Source organism: Ornithorhynchus anatinus, chromosome 1 (genome assembly GCF_004115215.2).
Source record: "Ornithorhynchus anatinus isolate Pmale09 chromosome 1, mOrnAna1.pri.v4, whole genome shotgun sequence".
In the NCBI taxonomy this organism is placed as follows: Eukaryota; Metazoa; Chordata; class Mammalia; order Monotremata; family Ornithorhynchidae; genus Ornithorhynchus; species Ornithorhynchus anatinus.
In genome coordinates this window covers 133,230,862-133,251,487 of record NC_041728.1, presented here as the reverse complement: position 1 = coordinate 133,251,487, position 20,626 = coordinate 133,230,862, and the positions used below count along the sequence as shown (strand labels likewise).

Sequence of the window (20,626 nt, the reverse complement as noted above, 5' to 3'; positions counted from 1 at the left end):
CGCAATATTCATTCCCCCTCCCGGACCTACAGCGCTTGGGTACATATCTGTAATTTATTTATTTATTCCTATAATAAATGAGAGAAGCAACATGGCTTAATGGCAAGAGCACGGGCTTGGGAGTCGGAGGACATGGGTTCTAATCCTGGCTCCGCCACTGGCCTGCTGTGTGGGCGAGCCATGTCACTTCTCTGGGCCTCAGTTCCCTCATCTGTAAAATGGGGATTCAAACCGTACGTCCCACGTGGGAAACCCGATTACCCTCTATCTGCTACAGCGTTTAGAACGGTGCTCGGCACAAAGGAAGTGCTTAACAAATACCATAATCATTACTATCATCAATGGCTGTTGCCCCCTCTAGACTGTAAGGTTGTTGTGGGTAGGGGATAGGTCTGTACTCTCCAAAGGGCTTAGTCCAGTACTTTTCACCCAGCAAGCACCGAATAAATACTATTGATTAATTGGTTGGATAAAAAAAGGAACCTAACTAAAGGATGGGGCAAGACTGAAAGGGCAGAAATACAATGGAGAACGACTTGACAGTCATAGATGTCCCCCAAACTGACTAGGAGACAGTTCAGCCCAAGACCAAGTGCTTAGCATTCTTAGAAGGTGAACTAGGGAAAGATCTATGTAAGGCAGGACACTTCATACGATTTGACAACTCTGTACCTCCATACGGTCCATAGCTTTTCGCCACACAGACTGTTTCTCCTCGACGCTGTACCCAGGAATCGACAAAATGTCGTGAATATAATTAAAAACTTCTTCCTGCGAGGCACAAAAGGAACAGAATATACATAGGAACATAAAAGATCCATTCTTCAAAATTCGAGGTTTTTTCCGAGATAGTGACACTTCAAATAGCAAATGGCCCTTTGAAGGTGATTTAAAAAAAAGGAGTTAACATGTAGCAAAATAATTTACTAGGCCAAAACAAATCTGACCCGCCCCAAGCTGGGTCACATGAAAAATTGGTGTTGGAGGAGAAATCTAGATTCATCCATCGCCTATCCAAATATCTCAAAGTAGGTACGTCAATCTGACCAAATGTGAATTAAGTCCTTCCCATTCTAGTGTTCTTCTTTTAGGGCTCTTTCATAAAAAAGCTATTAACTTTTCATGCCTCTACTTCTGACGGGGCTCTCCCACTTCAGGGCAAAGTTTACGTGGACTTGAGCGTCTACTTTCCCTCTCCTTTGTAGTATTTAGACTATCTTTAGTAGTGTTTAGACTACTAAGAGCGATTAATGCCCATTACACTTTAGCATCAGAAAAGAACACCTATTTAACTGAGCAGGGCAAATGACTGACCCCTGGTCTGTTTCCACAAGGGACCTTTCTGAAGAATGGGATTTGAAAGGTAATGCTTTGAAAATTAAATCCCTGCATTTATATATATATATATATATATACACACAAAAAAACCAAACCCAAAATATATCTCACCCCAAAATATTTACATATCTATTTGATCATGTAATATATTGTGCTTTTAATGACTATTTTCACATGCATATTATTCCAGACACTGTTTTCTGGATGATGGGAATGCATTAATACCTTTTACATTAATTCCTAGGAAAAACTATATTTTCTTGAGGCTCACTCACTTCACGCTATTTTCGTGGAACCAGTTAAGATTGATAACCGGGGGGGTGGTAATAAATAAAATACTCCAGGTTAGGAAAAGAAAACCCTCTCTGCTTACCTCTCTCAGTGGATCACGTAAGTAGCAATTGATAATTTTTTCATACTGGTGTTCCCGTTCGTAGATGAATTCACAAATTTGATAGCTGAAATGCACAAAAATTTCCAAGGATTGAAACGGGCAAGAGGCTAGGGACACACCGCCTTACGGGGCGTGTTGAGGTGTGAAGCTTGGGACAGCAACAAGGTAAATGTAGAGTTAATTTGCTCATTCACGAAGGAGCAGAACTACAGTGAAGTTAACGGCCTCTCCGGTAGCTCGGAGAAAAAGCTTTCAGACGGTGTTCGAAACTAAACACGGAAGCGAACCAAAGAGGCACAAATAGAGAAGCACTGTGGCCCAGTGGACGGAGCACGGGCCTGGGAGTCAAAGGGCCTGGGTTCTAATCCCTGCTCCAACGATTGCCGGATGCGGGACCTTGGGCTTCAGTTATCTCATCTGTAAAATGGGGATTAAGATGGTGGGCCCCTTGTGGGACATGGACTGTGTCCAATCTGATTGTCTTTTGTCTATCCCAACGCTTAATAGAGTGTCTGGTGTTTCCAGAGTTAATAGAGTTCTAGAATTAATAGGGTTTCTAGACTGTGATCTAGATTCTATTATTATTATTATTGTTATTCTAGATCCCAGGGCTTAGAACAGTGCTCTGCACATAGTAAGCGCTTAACAAATGCCAACACTATTATTATTATTGTGAGCTTGTGGTGGGCAGGAATGTGTCTGTTTGTTGCTATAGGGTAATAATAATAATAATGTTGGTATTTGTTAAACGCTTACTATGTGCAAAGCACTGTTCTAAGCGCTGGGGGGATACAGGGTGATCAGGTTGTCCCACGTGGGGCTCCCAGTCTTAATCCCCATTTTACTGATGAGGGAACTGAGGCACAGAGAAGTGAAGTGACTTGCCCACAGTCACACAGCTGACAGTGGCAGAGCTGGGATTTGAACTCATGAGCCCTGACTCCAAAGCCCGTGCTCTTTCCACTGCGCCACGCCTAGTACAGTGCTTTGCTCACAGTAAACGCTCAATAAATACGACTGAATGAATGGTGCGTAACAAGTGCTTATACCATAAAAAAAAATAGCATTTAAGCTGGACACCTATGGGGGTACGTTTAAAGACCATTTCTTTGTTTTACGTGGCATTTGGAAAGCGCTTACTATATGTCAAGTTCTGTCCTAGGTGCTGGTGTAGATACATGTTTATTAGGTCGGACGCAGTCCCTGACCCATATGAGGCTCACGGTATATGTAGGAGGGAGTCGGATTTAATCTCCATTTTACAGTTGAGGAAACGGAGGCACAGAGAGGTTAAAATGACTTGCCCAAGGTCACCCAGCTGACAAGTGGCAGAGCCGGAATTAGGGCCCAGGTCTTCTGACTCCCAGACCCACGCTCTTTCCACTAGGCCATGGCAGTGCTCAGTGCTTAGAACCGTGCTTGGCATATAGTAAGCGCTTAACAAAAACATCATTATTATTCTTTTAAGTGAAACTATCATTCACTCATTCAATTGTATTTATTGAGCGCTTACTGTGTGCAGAGCACTGTACTAAGCACTTGGGAAGTGCAATTCGGCAACGGGTAGAGACAATCCCTACCCAACAACGGGCTCACAGCCTAGAAGGGGGAGACAGGCAACAGAACAAAACAAGTAGACAGGCATCACTACCATCAAAATAGATAAAGAGTACCAGAGATAAAAGCATATAAAATAAATAGAGCAATAAATACGGACAAAAGAGCAATAAATATGTATGGACATTGTAACAACAAACTATACAGCGATGTCACACTTAGCAGCACACTCTGTCTACGGGACCATAGGTTGCAAGGCGTTTTCTTAGGAAATTTGTGGAATGAGCTCTACTATAAACATTATAAGCATATTCCCATTTTAAGATGACGAGAAACCGCTAGTACCTTCCCGGAACAATATAAACCTGCTGGGCTATTTTTAAATGTTATCAGAATAGAAGTCGGCTTTTGCTCACCTCCAACCAGGTGCCCAAAGTTTATTCATTCACTTATTCATTCGGTCGTATTTACTGAGCGCTTACTGTGTGCAGAGCCCTGTAGTAAGCCCTTGGAAAGTACGATTCAGCAATAAAGAGACAATCCCTGCCCACACAGGGCTTACAGTCTAGAGTTACCACCTTGCCCCAGGTTTCCAAAGGCAGAACCGCCGATTCGGGCTTACTGTGAATAGTTTAATTACAATTTTGAGATTTCTTTTGAAAAGATGAAAATAGTCCTAGTGCAAGCTTAAGTATTTGGAGATAATACGAAGCCACGGAATAATGCGGAGGAGGGCAATGAGCCAACTCATCTTCGGTCGGTAGAGAGAGAAATGAGATGGATGAGGAAAACACCGGAAGGAAGTACTTACAATTCTGCCTTTTCTGCCATTCGGATAAGCCGATTCTCTTCGAACTGTACTATGCCTCCGGCTTGCAGCAGTTCTAAGAGGACCTGAAAAGATTTAAGATGATCAACCATCTTTTCTCTTCGATATTTCCTTTTTCTCCATTTCCTCTGGAGGAGATAAATTTGGCTCTTTAAACTCCAATTTTCCCTTTTAAACGGCATTTCTGCTTGCTGCTCCTGCCTTTGTTTCTAGCCTCATTTCCATACGTGTATCAAAATAGAAGGTCTGAAATTGTACCTTTGATAGTTATGTATCTGCGTTTTTCCAAAAGAGATAGGGTAGGAAAGGATTTCACACTTGGAGGATCATAATGGTTGCAAATAAGGACTGTCACAGCTTGTGGGAGTTCCAATTAGAACAACATTTAACCTGACTGACCTCCGATCCAGTTAAAAATACCGCTTTATCATCCGCCCAAATGGCAGATTCTGACACGTGTTTTGCTGTCTTCTGTTACCCTGCTTTTTTTTTTTTTTTTAACCCCCCGGCCTGAGTTAGTTTTGGACTTTAGAAAAATATCTCTTTATGTTTTGAAAAGCAGTTTTAAGCCCAGCCTTCTTCCAGCTACATGACCTCGGTTCTGCCACTTGTCTGCTGTGTGACCTTGGGCAAGTCACTCCCGCTTCAGTAACCTCATCTGTAAAATAGGAATTGAGACAGTAGCCCCACGTGGGACAGGGACTGTGTCCAACCCTATTTGTTTGGATCCACCCCAGAGCTTAATACCCCAATTATTATTTTAAAAAACAGAGGAAAACAAGCAAAATCTTCTCCCACTTCCTTCTGCGTCGCCCAAGCACTTGCTCCTTTTACTCACCCCTCCTTCAGCCCCACAGCGCTCACGTACATATCTGTAATTCGTCATTTAGATTAATGTCCGTCTCCCCCTCTAGACTGTAAGCTCATTATCGGGAAGGGGACGTATCTACCAACTCATATTATACTCTCTCAAGTGCTCAGTACGGTGCTCGGTACATGGTAGGCACTCAATAAATATGATTGCCTATCGTCCTGGATCATTCGATTGCATTTATCGAGCACTTACTGTGTGCAGAATACTATTAAGTGATTGGGAGAGCAGAATCTAACAAAATCACAGACACACTGCCTGCCCGCCACCAGCGGGGGAAGGGAAAGGGAGAAGGGGAAACCGAGGGGGCCGTCGATCCCCTCCCACCAGGATTCCTCATGATGATACATCTCATTTCATCGTTTTCTGTTGCTAAGAGAGCTGGAGATGATTAATTTACATCTCCTGTATAGCAGCCCCTTCCAAGGCAATTATAGCCTTCTCTACTCCGTGCGAGGCCATCCTGACTCCCAGGTCCTATCTTCCCGAACAATGAAATCATTTTTGTTACTTAGATTGGTGCCCTAGTGAAGTCTGTCACAGCACCCTTTACTTGCGGCACTTTAACGTCCCTCTAGACTGTAAGCTCGGACAGGGAATGTGTCCATTTATTGTTATATTGTACTCTCCCACAAGTAAGTGCTCGATAAATACGACTGAATGAATGTATGGTCCACTCCTTGGCCCACCCCAAGTTGATTTTGGAGAATTACCCCGCAGAATCTTCGCTACAATACTTGCCTTGTAGTTGTACAATACTTAGACTGTATAAGAAGAATAAGCATTCATTCATTCGCACTCATTGAGCGCTTACTGTGTGCAGGACACAGTACTAAGCGTTTGGAACGTACAATTCGGCAACACATAGAGACAACAACGGGCTCAACGGGCTCACACTGGCTGTTCATCCCACTCTCTGCCTCACAAGCACCCATGCACGTATCCACGTCCCCCTCGAGACTGTAAGCTCCTCGGGGGCCAGAAACGTGTCTACCGTCAACTCTGTTGGATCGTCCTCTCCCAAGGGCGTAGTTCAGTGTCCTGCGCACAGTTAAGTGCTCACAAAATACCACCGAATGATTAGCGTCACCCAGGATTTTTAACCCCAGCACTAACCTGCTCACTCTTGTTCAGTTCTGACCCCAGTTTAAGAAGAATGCAGCCTGGCCTAGTGGAAGGAGCCCGGCCGGGGTGTCAGAGGACCTGGGTTCTAATCCTGGCTCTGCCACTTACCTGCTATGTGACCTTGGCCATGTCACTTCACTTCTCTGCGTCGCAGTTACCTCATCTGTACAGTGGGGATTCAGTGCCCATTTTCCCACCTACTTCACTGATCGATCGCTTATATTTTGAGCCCCGGGTAATAATAATGATAATCACGTTGGTATTTGTTAAGCGCTTACTATGTGCCGAGCACTGTTCTAAGCGCTGGGGTAGACATAAGGGAATCAGGTTGTCCCACGTGGGGCTCACGGTCTTAATCCCCATTTTACAGATGAGGTAACTGAGGCACCGAGAAGTTAAGCGACTCGCCCAAAGTCACACAGCTGACAAATGGCCGAGCCGGGATTTGAACCCGTGACCTCTGACTCCAAAGCCCGTGCTCTTTCCACTGAGCCACGCTGCTTCTCTTGACAGGGACTGTGTCAAACCTGATTATCTTGTATCTACTCCAAGGCTTAGAACAGTGCTTGACACATAGAAGCGCTTAACAAATGCCACCACAAGAACGGCCTGAAAAAACCCATCCTGAAGAGGAAATGGACACTTCTGGGAAGTGGCCAAGATCGGCAGCATGGCCTACTGGGTAGAGCATGGGAGTCAGAAGGTCACGGGTTCTAATCCCGGCTTTGCCACCTGTCTGCTGTGTGACCTTGGGCAAGTCATTTCACTTCTCTGTACCTCAGTTACCTCATCTGTAAAATGGAGATTAATAAACCTGTGAGCCCCACATGGGACAACCTGACTACCTTGTATCCATCCCAGCGCTTAAAACAGTGCTTGGCACACAGTAAGCGCTTAATGAATACCGTTATTATCATTGCTATTATCAAGACCCCTTAATTTAAGGGATTCAACAGTTGAATAATAAAATGGTGAGCAAGATATTGAAATAATCAGCCATGGCTCTCGATGGACAAAATACTCTCCTCATTGGGCCTTTCAGTGCTTCTAAAGAATTGTGCACTTCAGTTAGGTTGACTGGCCTGTGGATAGAGCACAGGCTTGGGAGTCAGAAGGTCATGGGTTCTAACCCTGGCTCTGCCTCTTGTCTGCTGTGTGACCTTGAACAAGTCACTACACTTACGGACCTCATCTGTAAAATGGGGTTTAAGACCGTGAGCCTGATGTGGGACAGGGACTGTGTCCAACCCGATTTGCTCGGATTCTCCCCCAGCACTTGGTATCGTGCCTGTCACATAGTAAGCTCCTAACCAATACCACAAATTATTATTGTAATTCGATACTATGGGATCCATGCATCTCATATTAGGGGGTGAGAGGCTGCTGGGTAAATTTGAGCCCAAATAAACTGCAATAAAAAACGCCGCTGTTATCTGAATTGTGCTCACCAAACGGCAGTTTAGTTGAGGCATTCCGAAAATCAGATCCACAGCCCTCCCGGGGCTTGTGATCTGGGAAGCAGCGTGACTCGGTGGAAAGAGCCTGGGCTTCGGAGTCAGAGGTCATGGGTTCGACTCCCGGCTCTGCCACTTGGCAGCTGTGTGACTGCGGGCAAGTCACTTCACTGGGCCTCAGTTCCCTCATCTGTAAAATGGGGATTAACTGTGAGCCTCACGTGGGACGACCCGATGACCCTGTATCTACCCCAGCGCTTAGAACAGTGCTCTGCACATAGTAAGCGCTTAACGAATACCAACGTTATTATTATTATTATCTGGGCTGGGGTCTGGCACATTATTTCCACCTGCTTGATCTGTCACCTGTAAGATGTCTGACTGAAAGACGATGGGGTGGACAGGAAATGTGTCTACCAATTCTGCTACACTGTACTTTCTTCAAGTGCTTAGCACAGTGCTCTGTATACAGTACGCACTCAAATATGATTAAGTGATCTATTGTTGCCACAAAGTCCAGCTGGGTGCACTGAGCTCCATTCCCAGGGCGAAGCAGAGTGGCCTAGTGGATAGCGTACGGGCCTGGGAGTTAGAAGGACCTGGGTTCTAATCCCAGCTCTGCCACTTGTCTGCTGTGTGACCTTGGGCAGGTCACTTTGCTTCTCTGGGCCTCAGTTACCTCATCTGGAAAATAGGGATTGAGACTGTGAACCCTACGTGGGACAGGGACTGTGTCCAATCTGATTTGCTTGATCCACCCCATAGTTGAGTACAGTGCCTGACACATAGTAAGCACTTAACAAATACCCCAATTATTATTATTATTACAAGTGTTATTATTATTGCAGGCATGGGAATCAGATGACCTGGGTTCTAATTCCGGCTTCCGCCGCTTGACTGCTGTGTGACGCTGGGCCAGTCACTTAACTTCTCCATGTCTCAACTCCCTCAGCTGCAAAATAGGGAGTCAGGACCTGTTCTCCCTCCTGTTTGGAGTGTGAGACCCACGTGGGACCTGATTATCTTGCGTGATTACCCCAGCAATTAATAAAGGGCTTGGCACATACTAAGAGCTTAATAAATACCGCAGTGATTATTAATAAGGTAAATCAGTGCTAAGCCCCTGGCTTGCTGAACGCGGTTCCCACTTGATCATCATGCATTAGTAATAATGGTATTTATTAAGCACTTACTGTGTGCAGAGCATTGTACTAAGCGCTGGAAAAGTGGGAACTAGACCCGTATCCTGTCTCTCAAGGAGCTCCCAATCTAGGATGGCATTAACGTCAGCAAGAATCATCCCTCCCAACAACTAAGAGGAGGCGGCACAGACAGTTTCCCTTCCCACTCGGTTTGACTTTCTCCCACTTGGTAAATTTTCATTCCGGAATTCATACCTGCTGTCTTTCAGAGTGCCGTGAGTCATCATCAGGGCTACAGAGAAATTCGAGGACCTGGACAGAGACAATATTTTCACTCAATATCAGCTTTTAAAATGAAGGAACACACACCCACAAAATAACGCTCCGAGAATAAAAAGAACAAGTAACTCCTTTTCGACCGACTTTAATTCCCCGACACCACCCCGTACACCACGTTCCCGACGAAGTGGCCCGACTCTCTACTTAAAGCCTTGAGCGCAATGACGGGGTTGGACCATTTCCCATTCGCGCTGACACTTTAATCTGCACCGCAGTCAGGCTTTATCAGTGATTTGAAAACATATCTTACCGAGAGATCACTGCCTGATTTTAAAGCACTCTGCTAAGAAACGAGTACAATGGCTTGTCCGATGTTATTATCCAGGCAAAGGATTCTTCTCCTGGTCTCCGCCAGGGTTGGACTCCCATCAACTCTTTTCTGAAGCGATGCGACCGTTAAAGGTCTGTTGAATATTATGTCGGACGTGTGTATAAAACGGGCAATGTGCAGTAACGGACAAATAAAAGCAAGTCAATCTGGCGTGTGTACGTGTGCGCACGTGTGGCTAACAAATGGGAGCTAATGCCCAGAAATCTTGCTCTTCCCTGCATAGCGTATCCATGGCCCAGGTTTTTTCCCAAATCCCTGATGATTCAAAACTAGGAGCTCATTAGAAGAGACGCACCTTCTAGAATTCTGTGGTCCCCCTCCAAACTGTGCGCTCGTTGCGGGTAGGGAATGTGTCTGCCTGTTACTGTGTTGCACTCCCCCAAGCGCTTAGCACAGTGCTTTATGCACAGTAAGCGCTCGGTAAGTACGACTGAATGAATCACCTTGTCCCCTCCTCCCTTACTTATCTCACTGCTTTCCTACTATAAACCTGCCCGCACACTTCGTTCCTCACTGCGGCTCGGTGGAAAGCGCCCGAGCTTGGGAGTCTGGGTTCAAATCCCTGCTCTGCCACTTGTCAGCTGACTGTGGGCAAGTCACTTCACTTCTCTGGGCCTCAGTTACCTCATCTGTAAAATGGGGATTAAGACTGTGAACCTCACGAGGGACGACCTGATTACCCTGTATCTACCCCAGCGCTTAGAACAGTGCTCTGCACATAGTAAGCGCTTAACAAATACCAGCGTCATTATTATTACTATTTCACTCTCGCCTCTCTCGCCTCAGAACTCTCACCCATGTCCCGCAGAACCCTCCCTCTTCATACCCAATAGACGATTATTCTCCCCTCCTTCAAAGCTTTATTGAAGGCACATCTCCTCCGAGAAGCCTTCCCTGATGGAGCCCTCATCTCCTCTTCTCCCACGCCCTTCTGCATCACCGGGACTTGCTTCCTTTATTCCTTCATTCACCCCTCCCTCAGCACTTATATACATATCCATAATATACTTACATATGTTAAAGTTCATCTCCTCCTCTAGACAGTAAGCTCGTTAGGGGCAGAGACTGTGCCTACCAACTGCCAACCCTCCCAGTGTCTAGTACAGTCCTCTGCACACATTAAGTGCTCAATAAACACGACTGATTGACTGAACTCTCTACAGGGAAGGAAGAACCGAGAAGAGTTGAAATCTCAACAAATCCATTTGGCTGGGGTTATAGTGAGGGGCAGGGAGGAAAGAGTAACTATTATACTACATGGCCAATAATCATTTCTGGAGCGAATGAGCAATCGCAACATGGATCTTTTGGGAATTTTATAAAATCTAATTAAACTCCAGAGCAAACAGAGGAACAATCTTCTTGAAGAAGAAAAATAAACTACCAGGCAATATTTCACTCAGGCGCTCAGTAAGAAGATGAATAAACAGCCACTGGGATAGGGATGGTGGGGGGAAGACAAGAAGCATAGAACACCTGTCAGCTAGATCATCCTCAATTTTTCTGGAGGACCACAGTCAATCAATCAACGGTATTCACTGAGAGCTTATGTGTGCTGAGCACTGTACTAAGAGCCGGGGAGAGTACAAGAGAGCTGGTATATTTATTTAGATTAATTTGTGCCTCCTCCTCTAGACCATAAGCTCGCTGTGGGCAGGGAATGTGTCTGTTTAATATTTTACTGCACTCTACATACAATAAGCGCTCAATAAATATGTCTGACTGATTCCCTGCCCACAACAAGCTTACATTTGAATTTTGCAAATCTGTTGACAAATTTTGCTGAGGTTTGCAGTGGTGACCTCCTGGTTTCTTGGAGGATCCTCAAATGCGTGTTTTTCCCTCAAGGAAGCCAGACGGAAACAATGAGAGATGCGATTAAATCACCATTTCTCTGGGACATTTCCTCCCCTCGAGAAGCAGCACAACATAGTGGATAGAGCACGGGCCTGGGAGCCAGAAGGTCATTGGTTCTAATCCCGACTCGGCCACTTGTCTGCTGCACGACCTTGGGCAAGTCACTTCACTTCTCAGTCACCTCATCTGTTAAATGGGGTTTGAGACTGCGAACCCCACATGGGACAGGGACTGTGTCCAACCCAATCTGCTCGTATCCACTCCAATGCTGAGTGGCACAGTGACTGGCACATAGAAAGCTCTTAAAAAGATCGCAAGTATTATTATGATTTTTATGAGACTGTCACTGTTTATTGTTGTACTATGCTTTCCTAAGCACTCTGCACATAATAAGCGCTTAACAAATACCACAATTATTATTGCGAGATCGTCACGGATTGTTTTTGTATTGTACTTTCCTAAGCACTCTGCACGTAGTACGCGCTTAATGAGTACGACTGAATGAATAAATGGGGCTTGACGAAAGCAGAGAGAGAGCCTCTCTCCGGGTTAAAATCCCTAGACTCAAAAGTGACAGTGACCAAAGATCCCTGGTTCTCGGTGGACTCATCTACATTTAAAAACTCTTCAAGGGTCTCTCTATCAGCTCTGTATCCCGTGATGCTGGTTACACTCTCTTTCCCTGACCTCTGTGTAAATATTTATTTACATATTTGCAAACTTCATTCACTCAGTCATACTTATTGAGCGCTTACCGTTTGCAAAGCACTGGACTAAGTGCTCGGAGGAGTACAATATAGCAATAAACAGACACAGCACAATGTCCGTTCAACCGACTAAATGAATTTCACGCACACGCCTGCATCAGTGTTGCCTTACATTCTAGCTCAGCTCAGGGAAGGACAGAGACCATGGCTAATTCGCTTGGTTCGTAACTGGAATACCATCGCCCCCAGTACATGCTTTTGCTAATGGAGTGGACTGGCTTCAGCGCTCAAGGGTCTTAGGTGGATTACGAGTGGAGTAGAGATGCGGCCTTGACCCAACTTGAGGACTTCAAACTATGGAAGTACACTGACATTTCAGGGGGGAAATAGCCTTTTGTGGCCCCGGGCAACAGAAATGTAGGCTAGAGAAATGGGTCACTCAATTCCAAGTCACAACGCTTCACTCCGGTCAAATGTCGAGCCGAGTCGGAGAGGGCTCACTGACGCACTAGGAACGTGCAGGGAGTCGCGGGCTAGAAACTCTAAATCAACCCTCCACTGAATCTTGCTGCGGGCACCAAACCCTCCCCAGGATGACACCGGTCTAGACCGATCTCAGTGAGAAAGACGGAAAACGGGGGAAATAGTTCTCTCAGCCACATATCCTGTGAGGTGCTCTTTAGGTTCTGATGAACAAAATTCAGGAATCGAGGTGGAAATTGCTATTATAAATGTTCAGAGTTGAATTTCCCAGCCCAAAGAGAAAGATTCCTTTAGGCCGGGTTATTGTTGTTGTTCTGTTTGAACACTCTCCAGGGTAAAAAGCCAGTTGGCTGATCTAACATAAAAGACAAATACTTTCATTAAAGGAACAAACACACAGAAAACCAACACATTCCCAGAGAGGGAAAGAATTAATCTCTCTTGCTCTTTCTTAATGAAAGGAAATATTTTCCCCTCTGGAGAGGGGAGAGAATAATTCCACTATCTGAGAATTAATAGGAAAACTTTCCCTCAGAAAATTTACTAAGTCTCTATTAAATTTCATGTTTTTCTTTCCCACGGTTCGGATTTTCTGATTTTTTTTTTTAAAAAAAGCCACTCTTCCCCAGAGGAGAGTGAAAAAATGACAAAGAGTAAAAGGAAAGAGAATAACTAAAGGAGAGTGGAGGAGAGGAAAATGCTAGAAAGAGACAGAGAGAAAGCGGTAAGGAAAAGGTCTACAAAATTAACACAATAAAACCTCCCCTCTCCTTCAATCGCATAAACGAACGGAGACAAGCTCTTACAGGGTGAGGCCTTAAAATTCTAGAGAAGCAGTGTGACCTAGAGGATAGCGCACAGGCCCCGAAATCAAAACGAACTAAATTTTAATCCCAACTCTGCCACTTGCCAGCAATGTGGCGGTGGGCATGTCACTTCACGTCTCTGTGCCTCAGTTATCTCATCTGTAAAATGGGGATTAAGACTGTGAACCCCATGTGGGATACGGACTGTGTCCAACTTAACCTGTCTCTACCCCAGTGTTCAGTACAGTGCTTGACAGATAATAAGCGCTTAAATACCCTTAAAAAAAAAAATCCAATCGACGGATCCAGATCGATAGTGTGGAAAGACCCGATCCTGAGGAAACCGACTCATCATATTGTTCCATGTGAACCAAGTACCGGCCTCTGCTCTCTGCCCTAACAAGGGGAAAAAATAAATCACTATGTGTCCTACCCGTGGAGTGACTCACCTGATCAAAAAGGGTCCTGTTCACAAACAGTGTGTTGTCTGGCTTCGCAAGCTGCCGGGCGAGGAAAGTAAAAAGGCATCCAACTTGCGAAGGGGTAAAGTCGGAGTTCTCCACCATAACCTGATGCGAGAAAGAAACCATATGTATTCAATATGCCACACGTTTGATTGCAGACTGTAAAACCAGAAGTGAGGGTGCCTCGTGGCCTTAAGGTTTTACGAACTGTGCGGCGAACGGAACGGACCAGCATTTGGAGAAACGGCGTAACCCCTGGAAAATTGAAGCGGCAGGGCTTTGGTGAGCTCTTTCGGACGTTTCAAGGTACATCAAGGAGGGAGAGGAAATTACTGGAGAGAGATAAAGCTTTCTGCACCGACGGAGGAAGGGGGGGGGGGGGGCTGTGAACTAGGACCTCCAGACCAGGCAGAGACCGGTTTATCGGCGTTTATTCGAGGCGGCCAGAAAGAGCGGAGTTCGTAATTGTTTCTGGGGCTGAGGAATGAAACCGCGGTGCCCTTGGTGAAGGGATTCCTGAAATGAAATGAGCCAGATTACGGCGCCATTATTTGGAAGGGACAGCTGAAGGGAGGGAGCAATCTCTGTCCAAATGCAGTTACTCGAACAGATGGTTTCGATAATGGGGTCTTTACGAACGTACCCAATTATGGAGCCATTGAATCATCGGGGCTGGCAGGGACTTCACAATGACATATTCTAGCCTCTCCCTCTGACTCCAGCCAGTCTACACCTAAATCTTGCCAGAGAGATGAATGTCTATCCAATTCAAAGTACTCCAGGGAAGCAGATTCAATAATCTCCCTTGGTAAACCATTCCAGGATCTAAAAACCTTGCAGGTTTTTCCTTGACGAACTTACACATCTCCTGCCGCATTTCTAACCCGCTTCCTCCTTGGCTATCCTTGGACCAAACGGAGAAAAGGTCATCGTGTTTAAATTATTGAGGATTACTGAATTTAAGGGCGGCGTTCGCTGAACTGATGCGCGTCCTCATCTGCGTTTCTCCGTGAGAAAATCAATCGATTGTATTTATTGAGAGATTACTAGGTGCAGAACAATGTTTTAAGTGCTCGGGCGAGTACAACGTATTGAAGTTGGCAGATGTGTTCCCTGCTCACAGCTAGCTTCACTCTAGGAGGGGAGACAGATATGAATATACGTAAATTATGGATATGAACATTAGTGCTGCAGGCCTCAGGGAGGGGTGAATAAAGGGCACTGATCCAAGTGCAAGGGTGATGCAGAAGGGAGTGGGAGAAAAGGAAACAGCAATAATAATGCTGGTACTTGTTAAGCGCTTACTATGTGCGGAGCACTGTTCTAAGCGCTGAGGTAGATACAGGGTAATCAAGTTGTCCCACGTGAGGCTCACAGTTAATCCCCATTTTACAGATGAGGGAATTTAGGCCCAGAGAAGTGAAGTGACTTGCCCACAGTCACACAGCTGACCAGTGGCGGAGCTGGGATTCGAATCCATGACCTCTGACTCCCAAGCTCGGGCTCTTTCCACCGAGTCACGCTGTGAGGCCTAATGGTTAAAGCCCGGGCCTGGGAGTCAGAAGGACCTGAGTTCCAATCCCAGCTCTGCCACTTGTCTGCTGTGTGACCTTGGGCAAGTCACTTCTCTTCTCTGTGACTCAGCTCCCGCAACTGCAAAATGGGGATTAAGAATGTGAGCCCCATGTGGGACAGGGATCGTGTCCACCCGAACTACCGTGTATCTACCAGTATCGCTTAGAACAGTGCCTGGCTCATGGTAAGCACTTAAAAAAAATATTTAAAAAGGAGGGCTTAGTCGGGGAAGGCCTCTTGGAGGAGATGTGCTTTGAAGGCTTTGAAAGAAAAATGATAAGAACATAATAATGATGATGATGATGGTTTTTGTTAAACGCTTACTATGTGTCAAGCACTGCTCTAAGCCCCGGGGTAGACACAAGGTAATCAGGTTGGACACAGTCCCTGTCCCACATGGGGCTCACAGTCTTAATCCCCATTTTACAAATGAGGTAACTGAGGCCCAGAGAAGTCAAGTGACTCGCCCAAGGTCACACAGCAGACAGGTGGCGGGCCGGCATTCGGACCCAGGTCCTTCCGATTCCCAGGCCCAGGCTCTATTCACCATGCCACGCGTACCTTGAATAAAAAAAGGAGGAAAACAATCAGGTATTCCGTTTTTCAGGAAATCCCTGAATGCTGTTTAAGGGAAAGCTCCGCGGAGCCATCCCAGGACCAGATATGGGATCCAGATGGATCTTGGGTCTCCCTTAGGCCCAGACTGTCAGCGAGAGACGGGCTAATTGTCGGATGCCCCTCCCGACCCACACCCCTGCACGTACGGGTCAGTTCCCTGTCGGCTGGGTCCCCTTTGCTAAGCCTCTATACATCCATTCCTAAACTGAATTCATTCCACTTATTCCGTCTATTTATCCCACTTGTCACGGTGGTTTAATTAGACCAGAAGTTCCCGTCCCGTCCCCCGCCCGCGTGTCGGCTATCCCCCTCCAACCTGGGGACGGATGGAAAACTAAACGAGCCTGCTCTCCATTTCATCCTTCAAGTCCCGCCGCCGACACTGGCCCGGAATCAACCCGAGCAAACGGCACTTGATACGCCCCAGGGAGAGGGGAGGAGAGAATTGAAACGGAGTCACTGCATTGATCAGATTCACCGCCTTCCTTTACAAAAAGATGATTTGTTCACTCAGTTGCGCCCAAGCCGGTCAAGCTCCTCCTGCACAGAACTTCGGAGGGGGAGGAAAAAAAAATCACAACAGAGGCATACAGTGAGGGTAGACGAGCCATACAGAAGCAGCGTAGCCTAGCGGATAGAGCCCGGGCCCGGGAGTCAGAAGGATCTGGGTTCTAAACTCGGATCCTCCACTTGTCTGATGCGTGACCGTGGGGAAGTCATTTCGCTGTGAATCATTTACCTCCTCTGTAAAATGGGTTTTGAATCTGTGAGCCCCATGGGGGACAGGGACTGTGTCCAACCTGATTAGCTTGTACCTACTCCAATGTTTAATACAATGACTGGTACAGCGTGGCTCAGTGTCAAGAGCCCGGGCTTGGGAGTCAGAGGTCAAGGGTTCGAATCCCGGCTCTGCCCCTTGTCAGCTGTGTGATTATGGGCAAGTCATTTAACTTCTCTGTGCCTCAGTTACCTCATCTTTCAAATGGGGATTAACTGTGAGCCCCAAGTGGGACAACCTGATTACCCTGTATCTACCCCAGCGCTTAGAACAGTGCTCTGCACATAGTAAGCGCTTAACAAATACCAACATTATTAACATAGTAAGCGCTTGACAAAAGCAATAAAAAAAAAGTTTCACAGGACAAAGCGGAGATCTTCAACTGTTAGCAATACTATTTTCCGATACAATTCTCCATCGGCCTTGTTACAAAATGGATTCATTCTGCTTACTTTCGGTCAGCGGAGGCAACCAGGCAAGTGTGCCACGCTACACGAGCTCAACATCCTTAGCCGACAGATCCAAAACTTTCTTGGTTTTTGTGTGACTTCAAAGCCGAGACCTTAGCAGTACGTGAAGCGTTCCATAATTTTCCACCACCCACTCTCCCCGTCTTCAAAGCCCGTGGGAGGTGCAGCTCCTCCAAAAGGCCTTCCCAGACTAAGCCCCATTTTTCCTCATCTCCCACTCCCTTCTATGTCTCCCTGCCTCGCTCCCTTTGTTCTTCCCCCCTTGCCCGCTGCACAGCACTGACATACAAATCTGTCCTTTTATTTACTTATATTGATGCCTGTTGACTTGAACTGATGTCTCTCTCCCCATCCTTCTAGACTGTGAGCTTGTGAGCAGGGACTGTCTCTCTTTATCGCTCTATTGTACTTTCCCAAGCGCTCAGTACAGTGCTCTGCACGCAGGAAGCGCTCACTGAATATGACAACGAATGAATAATACATTTCAAGTCCCGCAGTGCTGAACTGGGCAGACGGAATGGGGAGACGGGGCTGCTGAAGGGTTGATGCCGGAGGGCAGGGGAGCAGGGTGAAGAATGGCAGGTGGGACAATAGGGAAGATTAATAGGGAACACAAGCCACCAGGATCAGTACAGTGCTCTGCACACAGTAAGCGCTCGGTAAATAAGATTAAATGAATGAATGCGCTCCCATTATTTTAAGATTAACGAAGATGATGGCTGACGTTTGGGTCTCTCGTTTCGTTCTCTACTAACTGGTACTAGAGAAAAAGCTGAGGGAAAGTCGGGCGGGCGCTAACCTTTTCTGACGTCTGAGACTTTACATTGCATTAAGGGAGTTGTCTTTACTTGAAAGTCCACCACACTCCTCCGCCTCACAGGTTCCTCACCCCAGCTGTTCATCCCAGCTCGTATGATTCTTTCACACCTGACCGGATCCTTCGGAGCCTGTGCGGTTTCTTGCCCCCCGCAAAGCAGCTGTTTCCTGAGCGGGGCCGATCCAGGCTAGAATATGTCTGTCTTTTCCAGAAAATCAGCTGAAAACTCCTCAAGAGAGAGAAATCATCCCCACTAAGGCCGAGTGGGTCGAGCGGTGGTTCAGAAATAGGGCCACGAGTGAAGCGGTGTAGAGCTTAAGGAGAAAGAAAAGAAAATTCTCTCTCTCTCACCGCAGCCACGGCCCAGATAGTAAATTCACTTTCTGCCTAAATCAGTCCAGATCGTGTTTGGGATACTTGCCGGTTGTGTCATTTCCTTCCTAATCAGGTTGTCTCATGTCACCTGGATGCCATGGAGAACTGAGATTATAATGTCACTGTTAGAATTCATTCATTCAGTCAATTTTATTTATTGAGCGCTTACTGTGGGCAGAGCACTGTACTAAGCAGTTGGAAAGTACAATACAGCGATAGAGAGAGACCATCTCTCCCTGATGGGTTTACAGTCTAAGGGTGGGGGGAAAGGAGAGACAGACATATGATTAATTTCATATTAATAATATTGATCATTAATTTAATTAACCTCAATTGATAATATGTACTGCTAATTTAATATTATTTAGTAATCAGTATTTCGATTATGGTGATAGCACCTGGAATGTAGGTCTGGGTTAGAAGGTGGTTCTATCACTATCATCATCATCATTATTATTATTTTTATTTTTGTCAAGTGTTTACTATAATTATGGTATTTGTTAAGCGCTTACTATGTGTAGGGCACTGTTCTAAGCGCTGGGGGAGATACAGGGTAATCAGATTGTCCCACGTGGGGCTCATTTTTTAATTCCCATTTTTACAGATGAGGTGACTCAGGCCCAGAGAAGTGAAGTGACTTGCCCAAGGTCACACAGCAGACAAGTGGCGGAGTCGGAATTAGAACCCACGACCCCTGACTTCCAAGCCCGGGCCCTTTCCACTAAGCCACGCTGCTTCTCTATGTCAACCATTCTTCTAAGCACTGGGGAACATACAAGTTAATCATTCAATAGCATTTATTGAGTGCTTACTGCATGCAAAGCACTGTACTAAGCGCTTGGAAGAGAACAATATAACAAGTTAATCAGGTTGGACACAGTCCCTGTCCCACACAAGGCCCACAGTCTAAGTATTAATCATATGTGAGTGCTTATTATTTGCAGGACACTGTACTAAGTGCCTGGGAGAGTACAATACAATAGAATTAGCAGACACATCCCCTGCCCTTGGAGAGCTTACATTCTAGAATGGGAGAGACAGACATTAATACTTAATATAAAAATATAAATAGGAGGAGGCACAGAAAAGTTAAATGACTTGTCCAAGGTCCTCAGAATCCCGTGTTCTTTCCACTAGGCCTCGCTGCTCCTCTATAAACAGAAATCTATAGCGAAGCCTATAACTGAGGTCTAATAATGTTGGTATTTGTTAAGCGCTTACTATGTGCCGAGCACTGTTCTAAGCGCTGGGGTAGACAAAGGGGAATCAGGTTGTCCCCCGTGGGGCTCACAGTCTTAATCCCCATTTTACAGATGAGGGAACTGAGGCACAGAGAAGTTAAGTGACTTGCCCACAGTCACACAGCCGACAAGTGGCAGAGCTGGGATTTGAACTCATGAGCCCTGACTCCAGAGCCTGTGCTCTTTCCACTGAGCCACGCTGCTTCTCTATGGTCTCTGATGATATGGTCTCTGATAGGTCTCTGATGATATGGTTTTTCTTTAATCAAAGAAATCAGTAAAAAGGAATCCCTAATCCTCTATTTTGTCCTCTGGGCATTCTTACTTTAAAACTTATTAGGAAGAGATTCTCTGATTATAGTTTCAGGAAATAGCACTCCCAACACGTACTTACCTTCAGCAAGATATCCACAATTCGTTGCTGATACTCCACTGCTTGCTTATCATTTTTAAAATCTTCAAAAGTCTAAAACAGGAAAGACATGGTTTTTTTGGTTTTCTTTTCAGATTTAGGAAGAACGCAGAATTATTATACTGAAAAGCCACAAATAAAAGGCAGATAAATTCATGGATCGATCTACCGTACTTATTGAATGCATACTGCGCAGAGCACTGCACTGAACACTTGGAAGAGTATAACACAACAGATTTGGAGGACACCAACCCTGCCCTCTAGGAGCCGACAGTCTAGCGAGATAAGACGATTATCTCTTTAAGAGCCTTTTCTTTGCGGATGTCTTTAATGACTAACTCTCAATTTTTATTTGGCATTTTGGCCAAAACATGATGGCAGAATTAGGGAACAGTCGCTTGACAACAAATGTCTCAACAGACTCAGAGTGAAAGAGAGACAGAAGAAATGACTGTACACACAGCAACAAACATGGAGTGAACAGAAAAACATTAACGCTGGCTTCTGTAGGAACAGAAGTCTCGATTCTATTTATTGCTATTGTTCTTGTCTATCTCCCCCGATTAGACCGTGAGCCCGTCAAAGGGCAGGGACTGTCTCTATCTGTTACCGATATGTCCATTCCAAGCGCTTAGTCCAGTGC

At 45.7% G+C, this 20,626-nt stretch overlaps 1 protein-coding gene across 5 annotated transcripts in view; it reads right to left on the bottom strand.

Annotated features, from left to right (window-relative positions):
• Nucleotides 1-20,626, bottom strand: part of VPS8 (VPS8 subunit of CORVET complex) — a 291,073-nt gene that overhangs the window by 124,748 nt on the left and 145,699 nt on the right. For all 5 annotated transcript variants that reach the window (XM_029065907.1, XM_029065914.1, XM_039912997.1 and 2 more), the window contains 6 exons: nt 19,966-20,037; nt 13,683-13,802; nt 8,966-9,022; nt 4,101-4,183; nt 1,712-1,796; nt 673-771 (listed from right to left, as the gene is read on the bottom strand). In XM_029065907.1, coding sequence (XP_028921740.1) covers nt 673-771; nt 1,712-1,796; nt 4,101-4,183; nt 8,966-9,022; nt 13,683-13,802; nt 19,966-20,037 — 516 coding nt within the window. The remainder of the gene's footprint in view (nt 1-672; nt 772-1,711; nt 1,797-4,100; nt 4,184-8,965; nt 9,023-13,682; nt 13,803-19,965; nt 20,038-20,626) is intronic.